This window comes from Crassostrea angulata, chromosome 6 (genome assembly GCF_025612915.1).
Source record: "Crassostrea angulata isolate pt1a10 chromosome 6, ASM2561291v2, whole genome shotgun sequence".
NCBI lineage: Eukaryota > Metazoa > Mollusca > Bivalvia > Ostreida > Ostreidae > Magallana > Magallana angulata.
In genome coordinates, this window is record NC_069116.1 from 56,842,757 (window position 1) to 56,865,635 (window position 22,879).

The following is a 22,879-nucleotide window of genomic DNA, read 5'->3' on the forward strand; positions in this document are numbered from 1 at the left end:
GTTTTACGTCGTCGATGTGTATTTTGATAAACACACCAACCGGAAGCTAAGACTTCTCAGACTTCCGTCTGTTACAATACGGAACTCTATGAATAGAGAAATCATGTACGGGGCATCTCGAATTTAAACCCAAAATACTCATCTAGAGTGCAAACAATGGCGTATAGTGTGTTCATGCGATGTAATAATAAGTGTACAACATGTAAACGAGCATTTTATACAGATTCACTCTATATGCACCCTAATGCATTGTGTTAATTGAAGTACTATATACTGCCATATCTTTGAACATATTACACAGACTTAGGTCTAATGAATTACGGGTTGGTAGATTCTATTACGATAAATATATGCTACATAGATTACCTTTGCAGAGAATAACTTAATAGCTGGGTTAATGGTTATGCTACAAATTGTTGGTAAATGGATTTAATATACTAATGTATCGGTGTTCATTATCTTATAACCAACACTTGACGTGTTATGGGATTTGTATGCATGTTTAATATTAGGGTTAACACGTTTATAATACGAGTTTATAATTTGTTCCTCAATTTATCATTTGGGTATCAAAGCAAATATCAGATATATAGAAAATTTTGTATTTTGTAAATATTATTTATTGACTCGGGAATTACAGAGTTTTAAAGAAGCATGCGCACCTTGGAAGTATGTATGTCTGACTTCCGGCAGTCAAACAACACACCAAAGTCTCCCAACTACGTACGATTGATCATTTTGATAGTTCATGGTCATTGTAACTATAAACAGACATATGTATTAAGTTCCATATATTAAGAGTTAATTATGTCACGTTTATTTTGTATTCTGCTCTTCTATATTTAGAGTACCCTCAGTCCTTAGATTTAATCATAATTTACATTGTGTGTAACTTTTCTGTAATCAAACGCTTGATTTCCAATCATTACCAGGGATGTTTCCCCTTCATTGTTCCCATTTAACCTACATTCCAAATATCGTACTCGTGACATAGTTTCCCTGGCGAGCGACAGTTGATCCGAGATTTGCTGGAATTCTTCCATTACTGGTCGTTTTCTGAGGTCTCCCCAGTGCCAGCAACTGACAATTGATCACGTGACTAAATTAATTTCTGTGCTCTCTGGGGTTTTTAAAAGGAAATGGGAGTAAAATTTGTTATGTCTTTCACTAAAACCTATTAGTTATTAAATGTGATGGGTGGTTTGCTTTTTTTCACATTAAATTCAAAATAGATCCGGTGATGTAGCTGGATTTATCAGTTTTTAGATAAAGATTGCTCTAAGAGGTAAAAATTACAAGTGAGGTTTTATTTTTGTTTTATCAATTAATGTTTGGATTATTATCGCGCGACTTGATATCACAAACCGAGATTAAAATCGTTGAAACTGAAAATGGGGTGTTTGGCTTTGAGATAAATGACCGAATAAAGTAGATATTTTTTTAATATATAAAACTTGGAAAAAACCGGTCATTGTTATAGGGAGTCCCATTAAAAAAATACATATAAATTGGCTAAAATAAACCTTGATATATCTTAATCGGGGGTTTTATAGATAAAATTCACCCTGGAGAAAGATCGAGTGTAATACAGAGATTACCGGTATTACTGCGATGGAAAAGAAAACTAGGAAAATATTTTTTTTTATTCAAGATGATAAGAACAAACTTTTTTTTCCTAATATGAATCAATGCATTCCGGCATATTGGGATAAATTAACAGTGAGAGATAAGAACTTATTTATAACAAAGGATCTATTAACAATTGAAATGATTTTTTTTTTCTGATTTATTCTTCCACTTCCAAAGAATTAAACTGAAGTAGACATGCATCAGATAAAATATGTTTTTTCTTTATTTCTTCATCAACACTTGAAAAAAAATTAACGATCAGATGCACCATTTTGTCAAGTTTTAAGCCTGAAAACCAACAACGAAAATTTCATTTAATTGTTGAAATTATTTCAGAACTAAAATTGATCCAAAATTTTGCCGCAAGTTTATTCTGGGATATATGCGTGCATGGTCTTGAAGCCAATATCTGTCCCAAAACCATAAAATGAGAGCAGGCGTTTGTCAAACTTTCAAAAAATTACTCGAAAAATGATTCTGGAATAAAATAATACTTTCATGATGTTTATATTTTTAAACTTAACAAATTAATATCTTATACAACATTTTTTTTGTTAAAATAAAGATATTCAAAATCTTGAATTCGACTTAATTTTGTTTTCTGAGTGAATGGTTATTCGTGTTTTATTTCTGCAGACTATGACCTCGTTTGACCGGTTCGTCAGTTTTCTGTGTGCTCTTGTGTTTTAAATGTATTTTTAAAACCATAAGCATGTGGATAATTGCTCTGTCTGTTTTATATAAACAAACGTATATGATGAGTCTGATTCTAGTATTTCACACACAAGTTTTAACTGTAGATTAAAATTCTAATAGAAATATCTGCATGGGAGTTTAATAGGTTGCGTGGTTAACCAACTGGGATATATTCTACATTCAACGGAATAGGGTTGTTTTTGTTTCCAAATTAGAGGGGTATTTTGAAATTGAACAATACTATTTCACCACTGTTGCCCAATACTAGTATCTTGAAAAAAAACTTTGAATATGATCTTATTGTGGTTAATGTTCATGACGTCTTTATCGCAATGTAAATTGACGGTGGACGTATAAATATTCATATCGGCTATGCATTCCTAATTTTTTAATCATACTGAAACAACATACCCTGAACTGCACACATCGAGTTCGGCCATTTTCCTAACTTTTGCAAAGGGAAAAAGTATCTACTTTCTCAATGTTCATATCCTCGCAATCGTTTTTATATAATGATATTTTCATAAAGTTTTAAAAAATAAGAAAAATAGAATTATGATTACGAGGTAACATACACTCGATTTCTTTTAATTTTCTCTGACGACATTACTAATTTTTCATTGGCAATTTCGCTGGTTTCTTTGAACCACCTCCTATTATAGCCGCTACACTTGCCCATTTAAATGAGTAGTGTCAATCCGTGCAGGCTTGAATAATGATTTACATGTATCTTTATATATAAAAATGAGCCTCCAGTTATTTGAAATGGACTCACTGCAGAACAATTCACGTAAAAACGTAAGAATAATTCCTCAAACCTTGGAATTAAATTGATTTTCAAACCAAATTTCGTTCTGGAAAATGACGTAAAAATCATCAACCAAATTGTTTTATAAAAAGAAAAAAAACGTATGAAGTAGCATTCAGGTCAATTTGAGTATTAACTAGGTTAAATTGATTGTCCGACTTCTACGTCTTACAGTTTGATTTCACATTTTAATGCGCTTACTTGAAATTCACTCAAACCCGATTCTTTAAGCATTTAGATAGTTGCCACATATGTGACGCCTTGGTTGTATTTTGGTAATCATGTCTTAGTTATATTTTTAGTCAGCTCGTTTTCTCAGACTATTTATCACCTGAATCTTTTCTATTTATATACGAGATTCAAAGAGACGTGACAAGGTCTTTTGCCCGGACCTTTAACTTTAGCTATACGTAAATATCTAAAAAGATAATTCTCAAATCGTTGGATCATTAATAGCATTTGAATAAAGCGTAAATTTCAATAGCCCCTGATGCAGACGGGTCGGACAATAGGCTTGATGTTGACGAATTCCTAGTGTTGCCCCTACGTCTCTATATCACCCTGTGTCGACTTCTGCGTATTTTCTCAGTATATTGACACCATCTTAATGAGTATCTACCCAGGCCATGTAATGTATACAGCAACTGTCACCTGTCGGGGAAATCTCAGGTAAATTATATTGTTTAGCATGATATGCTTTATTTACTTTGGCCCATTTACAAACACGGGTTTTTTTTCTATCTCAATCACAAAACAAGGATCTCTGGAGATTTGTCTAGGGTCCAATCTTAAGTTGTTTCTTCTAGATTCTATCTCCATTCATTGTGAGGAAATCTTTGATTTAGTAATTAATAGGGTTTCCTGCACTTGATGAGACAAAAGAGATTTCAAATTCTGAAATAACATGTCTTCAACTTGGATTTTCCTAAAAACTGATGAATGAGATTAGAAACCTGCTTTGGAGATAACTTTACGCAAGAATATACTGTTAATCTTCATTCGGGTTCTTTTTTTTTCTTCCTGTATGCAAACAAACCTCCCAATGTATCGATATATCATCTCAATACGGGCAAGACGATAAAAAATGCATCTCGTAAACACACGGAAATAATTTGTTGTAAGGACTCGCATTTCGTGCGCGGCGTTTAATTAGTTGCTCACTCCAGAACAAGGAGCGGGGCGAGAGTTCGCTCCCACACCGAGAGAGCTAGCAAGTGTGATGGATCTGGCATCGTGCGATTGTCTGACAGTTTACTCATGTAGAAAGTCAAAGAGTCCAAAACTGTGTCGACAATTCCGTACATTTACGATATACACTACTACACTTCTTTTATCCAGTTATTAGCCACATTCCTACAAGATTTCACCGATTTTAAAAGATTAAGACAACTGCATTGACCAATAAGTCGGCACCCGAAATCTTGATACCAGCATAAAACATTTCACCTCACGACTTTAGCACTGTGAGTCATTGTTACTTATTGTTTGAAGATTTCGTCATGAAATCCCTATTTTGACCTTTTCCAAGGTCACGACTATTGTTTTCAGTAGTCTCTGTCAAAAATACCAAAACTCACAACCTCAATGACTGTTCAACTCTGGCGTGAAACAACGAATTTCCTTTCCATTAATGTTATCATAAGTATTTAAGTCTCGGATAATATTGAGCTTGAAAGCTGATAGTTTCACACAAAGAAACTTCCTGTTTCTTGCACAATAGAAACATTATCGGACTTTTTTTTTTAAAAAGTGGTTTTATTTTCTAACCGCGGTACACTCGGGGTTATTTGAATATAAAACAACGGGATAGAAATTACTGCGTTAGATCCTCGTTTTGAATCCGTTAACAATTAGACATTAACATCAAGAATTAGATAATCCACCAATACGCTGTGAATAGGGTTAACCAGCAACCCAATCAGGGGTAGGGGTGATTCCATGAACACTCTGCCTTTTTTATTACAAGTCAGCAGCTTTTATCGACAGTTTCAGAAATTCAATTGTAAAAAGTTAAGTTTCTGTTAGGGCAAGGGAAGTGTAAATTTTACGTATAGATTAACAACTGTCAATCACGTCTGGGGCTCTTATATCCTCTTCAATGGGAAATACTTATCCATGTAGCCTTGTTCCGTCACCACAAATATAAACAAGGATGTTATTGAATGGGCTGTTGATATTACATTCTTACATTTAGGTTAGTACATGTAGTTATTTTTACATTAAGGTTAGTACATGTAGTTATTTACTGTTTTACATTATAGTCATACGCTTATGTTTGTCTATTCATGCATCCGATCCAACATATCAGTGTCAAATTAAGTGACTGCATTTTACTCAAGATTCGTTATGATCCAAAAAAAAAAAACAAACGCGGAAATGAAGTAAAAGCCCCGTTCATAATGATCTTAAATTCGTTTTATGCTTTTAAAGCTTCGGTAATCGGCAATTTGCGTAAGCGAAACAAAAGACGTCTAAGATCCTCATGTTCAGTTTGTTCCAAATGTTATTAAATAATCTGCTTTAAATCACGTCTTAAAGAAGTTGGTTGCAAACTGCAACTAGAGCGTATCTTAAGCAAGTAAACCCGTTAATCCGCGAGATTTCTTGGTTTGTTTAAGGTCAGGTCATTCGATTACCGCGATCAGATTAGCGTAGTGAGACTGAGATCGATTCATCTCAGTAACATCATAATTCAATAACAGACTAAAGAGTCTCGCTGCTGCAGAGCTGGCTGCCGTTAAGATACGTTTATCATGACGATTCATTTTCTCTTTTTCGTTGAGATTACAATACGTAATCAATAGACACAGAGGGAGAGAGAGAGAGAGAACGAACAGACAAAAAAGAAATCCCCAGCCAGGATCCTTTAAATGTTTTGTGTGCTTCGAGACGTGAACACATGAAGTGGCGGGACAGAACTCGCGACATCGACAGAAACAGACGCGCTTGTATGCACGTGCGGAACATGCTGCATCCGCTTTCACTGTAACACGTGGCCCGGGAGTTGACGATAAGTAAGAGAGGAAAGATTTAGATACTTTTGTCATCAATAGCTAACGCGTCTGACCGAGTAAACACAGCGAGTAGACTTGTGTTATGTAAATTGCAACCGCATGAGAAATAACGCTGAAACGGGTGTAATTTTTTTATGTTATTTATTCACAAAAAAGGCTAGGTCATGCTGTGTGAATTTTGAGGACTTTATCGTGTTTGAATATCTTGACTGACTCGATTCACTGGTTGCACAGTGCATAAAACTCTTGGAATGGAAAACTCACTAAATCCTTTGATACGGAACACAGTTACAGCGGAAAATAATTTGTGTGGTTCGAAAAATGTTAGGTTAAATCATTGCCGTTTGGATTAAATGTTTACAATTTTATTTAACCAAGGTAAGATTTTATATATAGAATCTATAGAGTGTCACCGTGTTGTAGTTCGTTTTGGAGAAATCTTGAGTCGGTGCTCTGAAGGTCAGTGACGTCTTTGATACAGTGGTAGAACTGGTGAAATCTGACTCCTCGAATTATTAACATACCCGTCATTGTTGTTACATAGTTGTTACATACAATGCACGTGCAGTGCATTACTGTAATATACACAAACAGGAATGGGATGCATTCACGTATTCATACGTCAACTGGCAGGGCGTTAGTTCTCTTGTTCTCCATGAATCGCCCCCATATTTGCACAGAATGTACCGAAATTTAAACTATAATTTAAGGGTTCTCTGTTGTTCAATTGTTAAATGGATCTTCGCGTGAATCTAAATCAAAATACTTAGAAAAAGTTAAGGTTTGCTATTTCGTTGACAAAAGTGTTGATTTCAGTAAAATAGTTAACGAGATCTCCCGCAGTGAAATTGGTCTGTAGTGAATTGACCCATGAAAACCCATGAGAAACTAAATAAATATTACGCTGACGTAATCATATATAGCCGGGACAGGTGGGACACCCTTCTTTCTTTCTCTCTTTCTCATTTGTCTTATTTGGGGATTTTCCCTAAAAACCTGAACATACTGAGATACCTTTTAATTGCTGTTCGATAATCACACTTATAAATCCTTTGAAGCGGCAGGTGAAGGCTTGTGATACCGAGATTGATATTTTATGAAGGGCTTCAGTTTTAATCTTGCTTTACATTTTGTCACTCCTCTAACCTTACAACAAAGAAGCCTTTAACAGAATCAGAAATCTGTGTTTCCGCTTGGTATAATCGTCACTGCAATTTAAACTATTTATTTACCTATTTAATAACCCAGCAGGTGCAGAGAAGCGTTTCTTCTTTCTTTTTGTTTCCTTTTTTTAAACATCTTATTTTGGGGGGTTTTCTGGTTATTTTTTGGAGCTTTATGAAAAGTACAAAAATTGAAAAGTTGTTTCCCATTGACTTTTGTCAGCAATATTTTTCATGGGTTGTTTTGTTATTTTTCAGGTTTGGTGAGGAGGAAAGCCAAACTTTTAAACTAGCAGATCGTTACAACATGAAGTTTCCGGACTTTACCTAAAATGATAACACCTAAAATGACCAATTTCTTGGCTGAAATTTGCATCTAATGAATAGTTAGTGACTGGCTACTACACCGGGCTTGGGGAAAGCTTTGGTAGATATATGTGATAACGAACCATTACTGTCAACTCGTGCTCTACTCTTAGATACCGTTCTTGATAGTGGTGTATTGGTCCGCGGGTGGTATGCAGCAACGATTCAAATGGCTATTTATCGCATTCATATGGATTTTACACGAACAAGAAACGTTTATAAACGGTTTGCCTGTAAATGGGACATTTTCATCTAGTATTTCAACAAACAATGAGACCGATTCCTTAAACACTACCCGAAACACACAGAAAACCAATTCCGAAAACTCTCAAAACAAAACCGGCCTGCTCGATTCATTTCTTATAAATACCTGGCACCAACCTAAAAACAACCAAAATTCCCCCTATGTGAACTTAGTGTTGCTGCCTGTTGCTGCGTTGGTTTGCTTCCTTGTTATGATATCGCTGCGGTGTTGCACGTGGCAAAGAGAGGACCAAAAGTTCAAAGACCGTGGCTGTAGCTATGATGTCACTAATTACATCATACTAAGTCAAAATGACGCCGATTACAGTGATGTTGACATGAGATCTGACAATCTGTCCAATTATGACACTGTGAATTCTTATATCTCAGGGGTCCCGAAAAGCCCATGGCGAGCCCACTCGGCAATGCCTTCATTCGTTTCTCTTCAAAGTCGCATCGATTCTCAAATGTACGATACTGTGACGTCATATCGATCCTACCTGCAGAGTCCCCAGGGTAGAAAGACGTTCAACTTTGATAAGAGGGACATTGTCGAAAACGATAAATTAGTTAATGGTCGACAAACTCCACAAAGACCGCGAAAAATTCCAGGAACGCGATTTTCAATAGTGCCTGCCCTCGACAACTACATACGTTTGAAAAGTTTAAACAAATCTCCGTCTCAGCCTGAATCTCCGAAACTAATGAGAACAGCATCCCAATCCCCGGACACTCTGTCATCCAACGGGTCGGAGACGGGTGCGATACCGCGCAGGAATAAAAAGAGTAGAGTGTCGTTCACAGAGAAAAATAAACACTTTGAACCGAGCAGACGACCACGAGCGTGCAAAATGGTCGACGCACAAACTCAGGTAGATGTAGATTTTCGTCGTAACAAAAGAGCCAATTCTCAGAAATCGAACATTTCAAGAGGTAAATCTAAGAATGGAGAGAACGTTGACTCTTTTGATATCAAAAATGACGAAAATGCAGAAAAAAGTCAGGGAAATATCTCACAAGGCCTAAACAATGAAGTTAGCCCTCGGGTACACAGAAACAAGCTGGTAAGAGTAGATGTAGAAGTTTACAAAGCATCAAAACCTCAAACAAAACAGGGACTTAGCGGATCAAATAATGACCATTCTTTGAAAGAGAAAGAAAATTCTGGGAACTGTCGTGTAATCTCTCAGAGCGATGGAAACACTGATGTAAGAGAGGTCTCGGAGGGAATTCAGATTGATTTTGATAGCGAAACTGAAATTGATTCAGCATCGCAAACAAATGAATGTCCTGAGATTAAGATAAACATCATCGCCAACCCGTGTGATGACATCTCCCTCCCCGAGGAGCAGTCCCCTCCCCCCGTTATGTCGTCACTCCTGTGTTGTCCTAGCATTCCGCCCAAAACAAAATCCGAAACAGACTTGTTTAAAAACAACAATAACAACAACTCAACAGAGAACCTCTGTAGGAGGAAAAGCTGCGATCTCATCCAAAAGTCGCTAGGCAAAAACGCCAAAATCTCCCCCATTGGGGTTCATCGGACAAAGTGTTTCTGTGATAATAATAGAAAGTTTTCACTTGGTGCCATATCACAAGAGTCATCTTCCATATTTAAGTCGAAGAACATCGGGAATTCGTTGTCTTCTCTTAAGGACGTGTTAAATTTGAGGAGAAAGAATTGTGGACAGGATGGTAATTGACCTCAAAAGTCCGATACCCACAGAGCATGGAAACCATTTGAATGTTTCCAGGAAGTGTTTGACATAATTTTGCAAATTACAGCACGCTTTATTCTGATTCAAGAAAAATAACTTCACCCATATTTCAGGCCTGTGTACTTTAAGTGTTTGATAACGCCCATTTTCGTATTAATTTATTACCTGAAAACACAGCACTATATGAAGATAGCATAAAATCTCGGACGATAAAAGTAAGGCCTATTGCTTGATTATTGTGTATGTACTTGCATTGTTCTTGTACCTACATTAACTGCAACATTCTACAGCAGCGAGCCCTGGGGCGGCCTGTGCACGATACAGATATACATAAAAGTACTCGTTAGAATCTTAATCCCCGCAGACAGATCAATTTATAGAAAACACAATACATATATTTTCTCCTGTGAATGTCAAACTATAACCAGGTTGTTGGCAGACGATTTTAATTTCAACCCGCACATCAACAAGTCATTGTGGATCTGTGACCGACTTTTGCTGCCATGTTGATTTCAGAAGGTGTCATTAACCATTGACTGTTAACTCCAGTCCTACACTCGTTTTATGTTCTCAAATGTACAGACGACTTCCTGCCGCTGTCCTTTCTTCTTGTTTTTACTCAGTGTTTTGAAATCGAAAAAAATTTCTCAAATATTTGAACTAGTTTACATAGCTGGAGCATGTAAGACATTTTGTTTGGGCAATCAAGCTTCCATTTTCAAAAAAAAGTAAAATCCCGTTTCTCTCTAAAAATAAGGTGTGTCGAGGGACTGAAATAGAAACACTAGGAGAAAAACATCAAAGCCGTGCATATGGTACATCGGCAATGGTGCACAAAATATAGCAATGCTCTGGAAGTCAACGCTAACAATCATAAATATATATCTCTGGGATTATTTTGGTGAAAACTCGGAAGTGGTTCAAGTTGATTCGCATTGAGATCTGAAGTACATGTACACAAAAACTGTTGGGATTAGTTCTTATACACCCCCTCGTTCCTTGTTGGCAATAACAATGAAATAGCAACATTATGAGAAAACCTCTTTGTGGCTTTAAACTAACAACAATCCGCAATTTATATCAATTTTTGTTTGTATGATGTATTATTCTTACTGGCTAGAACGAATACAAAGACAAGTTATAAATGTTTTGGAGACATTCGATGCTTTTTAGGCCGTTTCTCAGTCTCTGAAGAATACGGATAAATTGACTGTCTAGAATTGTACAGAATTTTATTCCTGCATTTGCATGACTGAGCACAAAACTTGATGTTATGATAATTGGTTGTTTATTCAAAGAATAGTAGACTGTTATTGCATTTTGTGGTTTGGGTATTTTTTTTAATCTAACTTGGATTGTGATAAAGTAAGCGTTGTTTACATCTGGGCTCACTGCGTGGCCCCAGTTTATACCAGTAAAATTGTTTATAACCTTGTGCATAGTTGATGCAAACACTGGTTCAAAAATATGATGATTTCTGTGGACAAATTGATTCGAAATTGATCAACGTTCATCTACAGTATTGGTCGTCACAAGGGGGACACCAAGGTCGTCACAAGCCAGAAGAAGGTTTTGTTTTACTGTTCAACGTTTTTCTTTAAAATATATCTGCCTTATTTTTAAAGGTATTGGCCAATTTTGTGTTCATATTTAATACTTTTAAAGAAAATTACAAAAGATATTTTTCATGTTGGGTTTGAGAGAAACCCAGAGAGAGCAAGAGATTTTCTTGGAGAAGAGAGGTGTGTTTATCCTGACATTTGTACGTCTTATGATTTATCAAAACTGTGTGATACATTTTGCAATTTTGTTGACCTACTGAATAAATTATTTTTATAAAATTTGCTTTATTATAATTGTTTGTGGAAATTTCGAGGATGTAAAGCGACTCGTACTATCAGCAGCAAAGTTAGCACCCTGAATTACTAGAAGTTCACTAAAGAAACTGAAACCAAGCTGTATTTGCAAAGTTTGCATTTCTTTTAGACTTTAAAATTAACACGATGATTTCTATTCTAAATGTTTGCATTTCTTGTGCTTAAAAATTTAACACGAGGAGATGTATTCTCGATGTCTGAATAAGCTTCAGTGTTTTATCCGAGGAGTTGCATAAAAATGAAACATCTGTGTCTTCTGATGAGAAAAGACCATGGCAATGTACACAAAGGAGGCACATTGCACGGATAAGAATCAATAGTTTCTACAGGTAGTTTTTGTCACACGTGGTGCAATAAGAACACCAAACCGTGAAATAAAAGGAAAGTGATTATCCTATTGTTCATGGTCAAAAGATGATAAATGGAGTTTCGACTAATGTCCCAGGCTGTACATATCAAATGTCTCTTTGACCTTAGTTCATCGTCAGCAGTTTTTCAAAGTTAATGGTATACGATAGACGGTGGGTCTCTCATCGAAATGAAGCGGAAGCGTTTGATGGCTTCATAAAGATTGATAATATAGAAAAAGAATAAAAATTTATTTCTAAATAAGGGCATGACAATACGAAAGCCTTTTGTCATTTATGTAACTAAAAAAAAAATAATAACAGGCGTAATAACGCAAAAAAGCGTAAGAACGCGAAATGGCGTAATAACGCTAAAAAAGCACACTATTGCGAATAACGCTTTTCCAAATGGCATTTTACGCAAATAAAGGCGTTACACAACGCCTTTTCAAGTAGCTTTATAGAGTCTTTTGGAAGATTAAAAATTTATAGCTTTATAATACTTTTCTTCGCGTTGTAATGTCAACTATTTTATTTTTCAGTTGCATATATGAAACTAATAAGCTTTCGTAACACATAACAATTATCATTACATATAAAATTATACACATAGTACAGTTTTGTTCACTTTGTATAATGATTTGACTAAGAGAATCAGCTTATTATTTAGTTTCTCTAATAATTAAATATGATGACTAGAAACAATGTTACTTATTGTCCAGTTCGTGTAATGTATTGTGGTGACTAGATAAACTAGAAACACAACTTTTTAAAAAAAATATAATAATAATGTGTTTGTAAACTAATCATTATGTCCAACAATATATAAGATATATATCCACTGCTATAAAAGTATCAGAACTTTACCATTTCCATAATGTACACGAGGCGTGTCTTGTTGTCTGTCAGTAAGATAATGTCAGCATCCCGTGCTACGGGCGATGACCCTTGATAGGCAGTTAAACAACAAGACAATGCATATGCAGGAATTACCTTTGGACTATTGAATGTTGCATAATGTACTTATAATAATAACACTTTGTTTTTTGAACTTTTAGACTAATACTTTCCTTAGCTGTTTTATTTACCGTGTTCTTAAATAAATAAACTTTAAGTAAAAGACTTTCACAAACACCACAGTTAGAAAACATGACAATTATCTAACCTTATTTACGATTGACAATGTGTGAATTCAGCAAAAGAGCATGCGTCATGACGTTGCAAAAAAACATAATTATCCAATCGGATGGATTTTTGACAAAACGGCCCAATAAATCAAGAACCGGTCAAATGATGACGAGCTAGAAAGACCAATCATTATTCAGTTCTTATGTACTTCTCCGACCCAGAAAGGCGTTAAGACAGTGACTGTATTACAAAGAAGTGCCGAGAACTGTCAGAGATTGGGTGATATATGCTGTGTTTTTCGCCGTGCATCATACACACTGTTTACAACCAGCTTCTTTTTAAACGACACCTGCAAACTTCCAATTCTGTACTTTATGGTGCCAACGCACAGGACTGGCCAAATTGTTTTAAAATTGAGATTTGGTTTCCCTTGCGCCTGAGTCTACGGGGTATTACTAATGATTCAATTTATTGATATATGCTGGCGTTACCAATGCAAAACTGTTCTGTAAGTTGCAGAAAAACCCGTCTGTGATATTGATACATATCAAAGCAGGTCTGTGATGATGTTGATAATCGGCAGAAAACCATTTGTCTCTGATGCTGTAAGCTGTGAGAGACAGTAGTATAAAACTTGGTTCAGGATTTGGAATGTGTAGTGAATGTCATTTCCGCATTTGGAATCACAGTCTGCGTCATCAGGTCTGCTTTTTTACAACAGACCTTGGATGGCTAGCCAACCCAAAAGTTATCTAAAGCTCTCTCTCTCTCTCTCTCTCTCTCTCTCTCTCTCTCTCTCTCTCTCTCTCTGAAATTAAAAACTAAATCAATTGATATTGTTATGGATAATTTTAAATTCTCTGAATTTTGATACTTAATGTAACACAAACATGCGTACAGATAATGATATTCTGGTTTTTTAGGCCAAACTGAAAAAGACAACTTGTTTAGAACCATTTTAACAAGACCATGGACTTTCGGCGGGATGTAACTACCTTTTCCTTACGTCAAAACAAGTGAATATGCACCGATTGCGTAGTCTTGGCTCAAAAGCCAGACAAATCTTGTTAATTTCAAAGACCCATGACTGTGCGACCAGAAATGAAATAGACAGTCCTACGTCATATTGCTGTTTGACACAACTACCAAGCTTTTGTTAAAATGGTTCTAAGTGGCCGCTTTCAAAATTTCCCTAAGGTGGCCTCTTAACACAGGTTTGACTGTAAAGGATTACAAAATATATGATGACGTAGAAAACGATTAATTATAGTAAATCTTTCATTTATGAGTCGGTTGAAATACTTCAAATCGAATTATCTTCAGGCGCAGAGGAAAACGGTTTTGGTGTTGATTTTGATAGAAAACATTAAAGGTTCCTAATTCTAATATCATGACGTAAAAGAATCCCTTATTTTATCATTGTCCATAAAATTCTATTTTCCGTTATTTCGACCAGTGCTTTGATTGATAAACCAATTGGAAGCTCGTCGCGCCGACAAGGAAGATGCCAAAAATTCGATTCGTTCTATTCGCACTGAAGCTGTTTAACGTTGGTATCGGGGATTAGAAATGTCCGAAGAAGGAAAATGTGTGACATCCCAGAGCTTGAGGGGAAGAACAGAAATCACGGAAGCGGGGTATCATGTAGTTCCGTTATAACGGGAAATGTTTCATCAAAAATAAATAATTGACATGAATAGAAAATGGCAAAGATTTGTCGCAAAGAAAAGTGATGTTAAGCCAAGTTTTAAAAAAAGATACACGTGACTAGAAAGTTGGATTGGTCCAACCGCTGTGCGAGATGATATAAAGACAATTTGGTTTATCAGGCCCAAAGTTCGAACTTCAAATAGGAAGTGAAATTCTTCTATTGTAATGCAAAACTGGATTGTAATCCAATTATGACAGAACATTGGTTGTCTGTTTAATCAGCCGGATGATGTTGAACGTAAATATTCTCACCGGTAAAGTTCATCAAGGCATTGTCACCTTATTGATTCCCTGACTGTAGAGTCGTGCTTGACATGCCCGATTCTGTCATAACGTGTGACAAGTATGCCCTGTAATCAGTCCATCTCAACTCTCTGAAGACATTCGAGTCAACATGACTTAGATAATAACTGTAACGATATGCACGTGTATGTGAATGTACATGCATGGAATTAGTTAAGGCCACTCTTTTATTAGTTTTTAAGAATTTGAAAAAAAAGTAGAGTCAAGTTAATTTATAAAGCAAAAACATCTTATGAACTAGAAAAAATCAGTAAAAATAACTTATCATCATCGAAACAGCAAGATAAATGCTGACACACCGTGAACTAAATAAATGTATATATCTGCCATCGTTACGGAAATGGCTGCTGATACTGTCAACGTATTACATTTGGCTGTGTATTATTTTTAGCGTTTTTGGCGGAAAGCCGCTCCTGCTAAATTTAAGTACAACGCTAAATGATATTCATGAATGTATACGAAAAGTCATTCAGAAATACACTAATATAAATCATCGCTAATTTGTTTTTAAAATTCCGCCAAATAGCAATCACACTAAATATATTGCGTTTAGAGTATCTCATGAACTAGATAACCCAATGTTATTGTGGTTTCTAGCTGTCTAGGTTTAGACCTGGTTCTAGTGTATACTTGTTCAGACACTCTGTATAAACAGTGTAGTTGGTTGTTCGTGTATTGAACATCTACCTTAAGATTGGTAACTTGTTATAACTTAGTGAATATGTACTAGTAAATCATTGTGTACTAGACAAGCACTGTATTAATAAAATCGTACTTAAACATGGTCATTTCAACTTGGCAAATTCAGTACTAAACAGTCGTGTGTCCTAAAATATATCGTAATTGTACTGCTTTTGTGTACCTCACATGGTTTAAGGTAAGGTATTTTGTACGTGTACTTGAATAAAGAGAATGTAAAATACATGTGACCATTGAGTACCTATAAAGGTGTAACATAGACTAATAAAACTACTATCAACGAGATGCCAAATAAGCTGGCACGCAGGGCCATCGATACAAGATTAACAGTACAGCCGACAATACTTTTACATAGTACAGTGCAACACAATGTGACACAGAAGGACAGGATAGAAGGCATTCGATTATTAAAAGAATAGGGACAATGGTGAAACACTGTAGTACAATGAGGCCATTGGAAAGGTCTGAGATCCAAGAGAGTCTAGAAGCGAAATAGTAAAACTTTAATAGATACTCATAGTACATGCACGCAAACAATAGTGCTAAATGTAAGACATAAAGTCTTATATTAATGAAAAAATGTATGTGCAGTTCATATGATACTGTGGTTTCATTTATATTCAAGGGTATCAATTTTCGTGGATAAAGTGAAAATCACAGTTTCAAGGATACGTAAATTCGAGGCCAATGACCCTATCAATACAAAATCTTAATAGAAATTGCACTTCAATGAACATTTAATTTCGTGGATCAACTTAACAACGAAATTCACGAAAATTGGTATTCAACGAATATTGATGAAACCACAGTATTGAATACAGTCCATATTATATATGTCTTGGCTGGAGTTTTATGTAATTAAATTTTTACTAGTTCCGTCGTAATAATGAGGACAAATTTTCTGTTTTACATGAATCTATCAATACTTAATTACGTTTTATGCTAAACCAAAATTTGCCTTTCTCGTGTTAATCTTTATCATATTAGAAATATTGATTTATCCAATTAGAAGCGAGCAAAATTACAGTTATTCTAGCTTTATGTGATTCACATTTTAATCCTAATTTTTGTACAATTTATGTAATTTTGTGGAGGAAATTGAATTTTAGAAATTGATCTCGAGAGGGACAATAAGTCAGTAGTTTTTATTGTCTGTATAAATCTCATTTTCCCATCCATTATGAGTAATATATCTTGTATGACATACTTATTTAGTACATTGTTTGCTTCGCTGCGTTTTATTTCAGACTGAACTGAACATTCTGACTCACCCTCCTCCTCACCCTCCCGGCCCCTTATTGGCTCCCCAGAGCGCGCTCACCTTGGCGCGCAGGTAAGCAGACTATATACATGACTCCCATACGTAAAGGGCGCTGTTCACATAACGCTCTAGAACAAGCATGTCTATTTTAGAAACCGATTAGCACAGACTAATTGCAGACACAAAGCAATAAAAACAGTAAATGATATTTCAGAATTTCGATCTTTTTTGTTCTTCGTGAAAATTTTAGGCCCACACGACTAAAGGTGTACAATACATGAAAGACATATTTTCTTAAATTCCTCACATTATAAATCCATTTGTCATCGTATAGCAAGCTGTGACCTAATTTTATCTACCTTGATTTTTATTGATTGCCCTCTTTTCTTAAGGAATCCCGGTTGCTTGACTCGTTTTCTAAAAGAGATACCCGGCTTTGATTGTGCAGCAAAGTCGAATTATTCCAGAAGAATACATGCACTTAGTGGGTCAGACAGTCTATATAATATTTTGTTCGATGTTGTTAATTTTTCTATGGAAATTCTAAATTGTTTTTCTAAAATTTTGTAAGTTTAAGACTTTTTCAAACACAAATAATATAAATCCAGTATTTATCATTTAGTTTATTGACCTAAATTAATTTGACTTCTGGATGTTTTCGAAAACGATGTATGCCAAATCATTCAGTCAAGGGGTTTGGTGAGGGATTTCTTGTGCTTTGAAGTAAAAGCTTAAGTACAATTCAGCTCTTTTAATATTAATCGACCAATCACCACCACCCCTTCCCCTTCTATTCAGCTGACAAGCTTTGACTTATCAAAAAGGGTATAATTCACCATTATTTGAGTGTTTACTACTTAGCCAAAATCTGTATATCTGTATTGGTTGTGTTAATTATTAACATGAAAAATACAAGTAATATTGAAATGAAACTTTTCCGATGTTATTCCGTACACTAAAAGAATTTTTAAAAAACCAGCATTGATATGGTGTTTCAATTTTGACTCAGTATTAGATTTAGTAATACCTAAAATTTTCAAAATCACAAGAGATCCATGGGCCATATCGCTCACCTGAGCAGTAATAATGATGTTGCTTGCTTTTACATTAATTATAAAAAAAATATATTTCACTCTTTGAGTCATGAATTGTTCTTAACAGACACGTAGCATCGGGGGGGGGGGGGGGGGGGGGACGAGGGGAGGGGGCTCCCCCTTTTTCTCGCGGCAAACATTTTCTTTATTTTATTTTACATATAAAAAAGTAAAATAAGATGGAGGTGGCCACCGTCTTTTTTGGAGCATGTAAAAAATTAAAATACCCCACCCCATTCTCTGTTATTATCTCCTTTGCGTAGGAGTCGGATCCTTCGTTTGAACAATTTTGAAATACCAATGGAGTTTTTGCCAAATTTGATTAAAACTGGCACAGTGATTCTGAAGAAGGCAAAATAAGGAGAGTTTATGGACAGACAGAATAGCAGCCGCATCAACAAAAGTTTATCTAAATTTCCAACCTAAGCTTTCAGCTCAAGTAAGCTAAAACTAAGAATAAAAACTAAAAATTCTTCATATGAAATTGCAATTGAGCTTATGTGAAAGACATATCTGTCTTTCAACAGAGTGCAAACTATACATATATACAAAAGTATAAGGCATTACAGATTAATGCGAGATGTCGTGGAATTGGTAAAACGGTCGCTGTCAATGTCAGAGATCGTTTAAGTATAGGCAGGGCCGGAGTAGCGACTCCAGAAACACGCAGCCCTGGGCGGTAGATGGCGCAAGTTGTCAGCAGACATTGTAACTTCTCTAAAGTCATACCTGGCACGACATTTGGTTTTTATATTTCCTCTCTTGGATGATTTATAGAATTTTTAAATTGGTTGTCTAAAAGATGTGAAGGAATATAGTATTGCATTTTGGAGAATATTATGTATTTTATTGAGTTATGAGAATTTTTAGCATTGAAATTTAATGGAAATCCGTAACAAGACTAGATAGCATTCTATGTAATATCGTTATGCTGTACATATTATACAAGAATAGCTGTTCGTTACTTCAGAACGCCAAGGCCACGGTGTTTATTTTGTTATAATGATAAAATCGGACTGAAATTTTAAAACGATGATGTAATTACAAAATACATTTAAATAGATACATACATCTAAATAAACATTTTATTAAAATCATTGTCCTCTGTAAAATTGTAAAATGCTGGAATTTATTATTTATAAAATTCAAATGTAATGTTTTTGGATGGATTGACGCGTATTTGACGTGCCGAGTTTCATTACTTTCGCCAGTTTGACAGCTATGTTTACCATTAAACGAGAGTATCTGGCTATGATTTATATAAATGTATGCACATTTTTGTGTTTTGTACGCAACAATGCATATAGCTATATTTTGTAATGGCGGAACCGTGCTCATCCGTACATCAGCAAAAATCTTCGATACCTTGGACTCCTTTGTGCGGTTTTTATGTACCTTGAACTAATTTCTAATTAGGTTTTATTAAGTGAAACAAAACCAACCCTTGCTAAAGCATCGTATAAAATCTCTTCCTTATATAATGTGTAGGTAATGTTATGGAAGCAAAGAGACCAGAAAAAGAAACATTCTAAACGTTTCTTGGTTAAATTCTTTATTCTTATTTAAAGACTCTACTAAGATCTGTTAATCAAAATGTCTTTATAAAAACACGTCAACTACTCCATATGCTCCTCCCCTAATTGTTGTTCCCACAAATTATTTTAGCTTTGTTGAAAACTTCAGTGTACAATGAGAGAGAGAGAGAGAGAGAGAGAGAGAGAGAGAGAGAGAGAGAGAGAGAGAGAGAGAGAGAGAGAGAGAGAATTTATATAGTATGCAAATTACCTGAATAGCTAAATTCAGAACTAATTTTTTCTTATCCGCACCACATTTATTCATTGTCTATTTTATTACACTTGGATTTCTGTAGGGTTGACGTCCTGTCCTTCATTCTGTATAGCAACAAGCAGAGCTAAGTAGACACACCGGGAATTCCATTGTACCAGTGACGACTTACAAGTTCTGTTGTTTTTTATCCAGCATACATATTCATGACAGTGATTCAGTTAATAGCAAAACTGACAAAAAATTCCAATAAAGTGTTTTTTGGGCCCGATCGTGACAGAGCGGCCAGGGTAACCGCCCCTGGGAGATCGCTGGAGCATTAAGTAACCGCCAAGGATCTTTGTAAGTTCAGGTTTAATAAAGTTTAGAAGAATACGAGGTCGGAACTCGAAGATTGAACACGTGGCTGTTAGTTTTATGGTTTGATTTCCATGCGGAAACTCATTTTTAGCAAAATTTCATTCATAACTTGTACTTTAAAACAAAAAAAAATTAAATAGAAAAAGATCAAACAAGAGGTTTATGGGCCATATAGCTCAACCGAGTAACAGTGAGTTTTTTTGTGTATATAACTTCCTCTAATTTTCCTTTTTTTTAATTCTTATAATATTGCAGCCTCGTCTTAGTAATGAGATCTACAAAAAATGAATGAAGAGAAAAGAATCGCTATTGGAAAGCATTCCTGTGTATTTCTGAATTTTAAGCCAAATGTTTGTGTCATTTTGCATTTCTCTTTAACGATAAACCTAGCTCCTTTAATGTTTCTTATCTGGTCTTGGTTTCATAACATTATTGTGCTTGAGTAGAATATCTTTAAGTTTTTTAAAACAAATATGAAGAAATGTGAATTACAAGTAAATACGTATAGATTGATATGAAGAAATAAGAATAATGATTGCACAAAATTAATGTACATTAATACTAGTATATGTCCTTGACTTGTTTTGGTAAAGCACATCTACTCAGTTATGCAGTTAAACTTTTAATAATCGGAGTTCGCTTTACCGAGTTTTACTGTACATTTGACTTATTAGATATGGTTGTTCGGATCATCAATCCCTGATTTTTTTTAACAACTTTAAAAAAAAAGAAGAATAAGACACTTCATTACAAAACTTTTGATTCATCTTCAGAGAGGGGTGTGGTTTACTCAGTTTGGTCAATATTGGCCAGTTGCAATCTTGATTCTGGAGGAAAAGTAAAAAATATGGCAAGTTTACAAACAGACGAATCTGGACATGTGATCAGAAAAAAAGAAGTTAAGCTTACACACCGGGTGAGCTGAAAACAACAATGATTTATTTGTTGAGTTAATTCCCTGTAAGGAATTATAAAAAAAAGAAAGAAGTAAATTACAAATCAGAAAATAGTTCAACTCGGTATTTTAAAAATCTAACGTGGGCAATTAGAGGACGAAATTTACTGAGAGAACCCAGTGAGTCATTCGTGTTTATAGAGAGATTTATTTTATGCTTGTTATCTTATTTTTTAACATTTTACACCCACCTGAAAAATATTTTAATACACTTTTTATTCACTGCACTAGTGGATTGTTATATTAAAGAATTTTTTTTGCCTAATATCCGTATATTAATGTAGATTGAGATACTTTTAGATTTTATTATAGATGAAAGTACAGCACTTAAACGATATAATCACGATTTTGGGATATATTAAAATTTCAAAACTTGGCCTGTTGAATGTTATCATAAAATTTATTGAATTGCTTTAAACGAAAGTGAAATAACGTAAGAACCCAGGATTCAAAGATCACAAGATGTTAAAAGATAATAATTGGTTATTGTTCAATGTCACTGTTAGATATCTTAAATGAAAAATATATGTCATACTGCAGGTGTCTATATCTCGTCCTGAAGCAACTGAAAATCATTTGATGCCTTGAACACAAACCCATTTTAAATCCAATTAAACTGGTGTCAGAAAAGATGGTTGTTTGCTTTGTAAGTATTTTCCATAGATGTATTTACTCTTATATAGTATATAGAAATATATTTTTCAGTATTTCACCGTCTACCAAACAATCCCACCATTCTATTTTATCTCAACAGGAAATACTCAAATCTTAAACAATGTTTGTTAAATATTTTTAGACAGAATTACTGATCATATAAGAAAGTAGACTGTTTATTAAAATATCTTTTTTAAGTGTAAACATACATGGTTTATATCTTTCATAAGTTAAAACGTACGTGGTTTTAATTTAAACTCTCCATTTTGTAATTAAGGTCTTCCGTTTTACAACGGAAGACCTTATTGTTTTCGTACGGTTTCTTTTTCCCTATTATTATTATTTTTCTTTTTTTTTTCTTACAAATTTTGTGCCCGCGATTTCTCAAAAACGGCTCGGCCGATTTCCATGAAACTTTCAGATCTAATAGATATTGATCTAAACTTAATATACATTTTTTTATTTTGATGACGTCATTTCCGTTCTTAAGATAGTGACGTTTTAGCGATTTTCAGAGGGTCGGCTTGACCAGGGACCTCCTCCTAAACGGTAAAAGATATTGAGTTCAAACTTTCAGGGATTGTAGACAATAGATTGTAGATGTGCCATTTGGCATTCATATTTGTCTTCTAAAAAATATTTTGTTAACATATGTAATGTAGAAATTTTTTACATTTACAAGACCTTTCATTTGATATCAAGGAAAAGGGGCTGGTTTCTCAAATTAGGGGACGAAAGGGCCCTAAAGTCTAAATTGATGGATATTTTGTGAAATGTTATAGAGGCAAATATGTTTATCTCACAGTTATGTATCCAAGCAATGTAATGATTTTATTATGTGTTACGTAATTAAGGGTTTTTATGGGCCAAAAGTCCAAAATTTTGATCACGCATATCTCAGAAAGGAAAAATATTTTGTAATGCAATACAGAAGGAAAGTTGTTCACATGAATGTTTTTAACATTATGCAACCTTCAAAATTTAATTAAACGGCCCCTATAAGGAAATAAGGGGTCGGCCCCTAAAACCTTCTTTCTGATATATCTCCAGAACGGTAACCAATTTCTAA

The 22,879-nt window shown here is 34.8% G+C and overlaps 1 protein-coding gene across 6 annotated transcripts; it reads left to right on the forward strand.

Moving 5' to 3' along the window:
* Positions 1 to 3,779: 3,779 nt before the first annotated feature.
* Positions 3,780 to 11,483, forward strand: LOC128189029 (uncharacterized). 6 transcript variants are annotated; one of them, XM_052860433.1, is made up of 2 exons: positions 3,780 to 3,802; positions 7,569 to 11,483. In XM_052860433.1, the coding sequence occupies exon 2, from the start codon at positions 7,829 to 7,831 to the stop codon at positions 9,620 to 9,622; it is 1,794 nt and encodes a 597-aa protein (XP_052716393.1). In that variant the 5' UTR covers positions 3,780 to 3,802; positions 7,569 to 7,828; the 3' UTR covers positions 9,623 to 11,483. The 6 variants fall into 6 exon arrangements, with proteins under 6 accessions (XP_052716393.1, XP_052716391.1, XP_052716389.1 ...); XM_052860431.1 differs by lacking the exon at positions 3,780 to 3,802 and adding an exon at positions 5,209 to 5,327; XM_052860429.1 differs by lacking the exon at positions 3,780 to 3,802 and adding an exon at positions 5,681 to 6,525.
* Positions 11,484 to 22,879: the final 11,396 nt, after the last annotated feature.